This window comes from Aplysia californica, unplaced genomic scaffold (genome assembly GCF_000002075.1).
Source record: "Aplysia californica isolate F4 #8 unplaced genomic scaffold, AplCal3.0 scaffold00331, whole genome shotgun sequence".
In the NCBI taxonomy this organism is placed as follows: domain Eukaryota; kingdom Metazoa; phylum Mollusca; class Gastropoda; order Aplysiida; family Aplysiidae; genus Aplysia; species Aplysia californica.
The window spans coordinates 811596-812964 of record NW_004797601.1 but is presented as its reverse complement, the minus strand read 5'-3'; the positions used below and the strand labels follow the sequence as shown (position 1 = coordinate 812964).

Here is a 1369-nt window from a genome sequence, read left to right as displayed (position 1 = left end):
CACAGGAAGTCGGAAGTGATGTCATGCTGGACAAGAATCAGAGTCCGAATAACATTTTTTCTTATTCGGACTCGAGTCCGAATAGTCACTTTGTTTTTTTTTACCACTGGCGAGTCGAGGCGAGGGAAACCCAATAGTCTAGGAGGAAACCCCGGAAGACGACAAAAAAAGATGGCTGAAATACGTCATCTAGAATCTAGATTCTAGATCTAGATTTAGATCTAGTTCTAGATCTACATTCTAGATCTAGAATCTAGACTAGATCTAGATATTATTTGGGAAAATCTCAGAGTAGAGGTGTGCTAGGTGCTCGCTGTAGCTTCATGTAATCGCTACCAACTAGAATCTTGATCTAGAGATCTAGAATCTAGATCTAGACTAGAATAGATCTAAGATCTAGATCTAGATCTCAAGATCTAGATATATATATCTAGATCTTAGATCTAGATCTAGATCTAGAAATCTAGAATCTCTAGATCTAGTCAAAAAGTAAGCCTAATCATTTAGAACCAGAAGTAATTGTAGGTGGGGTCAAAACTAGAAGATATATCTAATCTAGATCTAGATTCTAGATCTAGATCTAGATCTAGAATGTAGTATATCCCAAAACAGGGCCAACACTCGTAGTCGCCTACCCAGACTTTCATTTTCATGGGCCCACCCTACAACTACAGTAGCCTACACACTGTACCGTAGCCTACAGTTAGGCATCTGCCTCTATAGTATAGTAAGTTGACAACGGCAACGGCGAGCAGTACAAGACATTTTTGGTTTTGGTTTGAGATCCATCGCAGTTCCTGAAGATATAGATTATTCAAATAGAAAGAGGTAAAAGTCACTAACCTGGAATCTGTAGAAGAAAGACTTGAAGTCCAAGATGAACCACATAGGATTGAAGATTCCCAACCGTCCAATCAGTGGGATGACCACGGAGCCAGTGAACCAATACTTTGTTATTTGTGGTATACTTCTATACCAATCTCCTATGTCGTTTGAAGCCATTTTCACTTGGTATATTGTTAACTATCCGCTGCTCTTAAATGCAGGCTACACTCTTTAAATTAATGTTTTCTAAAAACTGACGTGGCCTTCCTTACATTGGTTTATTTTGCTTGAGAATTGCTGATCAATCGAAAACGGAAGTAGAACTCTTTTCATTCTGGAACACTCTCCTCTCCTGAGTGGCTAGTGGCTATCAAAGAGTTATCTCCTTTTTAAACCTCTGGGCCTCTGGGCCTCTGGGCCTCTGTTGGCAGTAGGGTAGTACATGTAAATTTATGGTTGCTATCCAAGGAGATTAAAAGTAATGGAGGATGTAACATGCATTCGCAAATCAGTTGATCTCATAATACTGACTTACTTTACTTTT

At 39.2% G+C, this 1369-nt stretch overlaps 1 protein-coding gene across 1 annotated transcript in view; it reads right to left on the bottom strand.

The window, feature by feature from the left end:
- The window catches only part of LOC101849857 (derlin-1), a 13832-nt gene extending 12675 nt beyond the window's left edge, over positions 1 to 1157 (bottom strand). Inside the window, exon 1 of the mRNA XM_005102586.3 lies at positions 844 to 1157. Within this exon, the coding sequence (XP_005102643.1) occupies positions 844 to 1002 (159 nt within the window). The 5' untranslated portion in view covers positions 1003 to 1157. The remainder of the gene's footprint in view (positions 1 to 843) is intronic.
- Between the last annotated feature and the right edge of the window lie 212 nt (positions 1158 to 1369).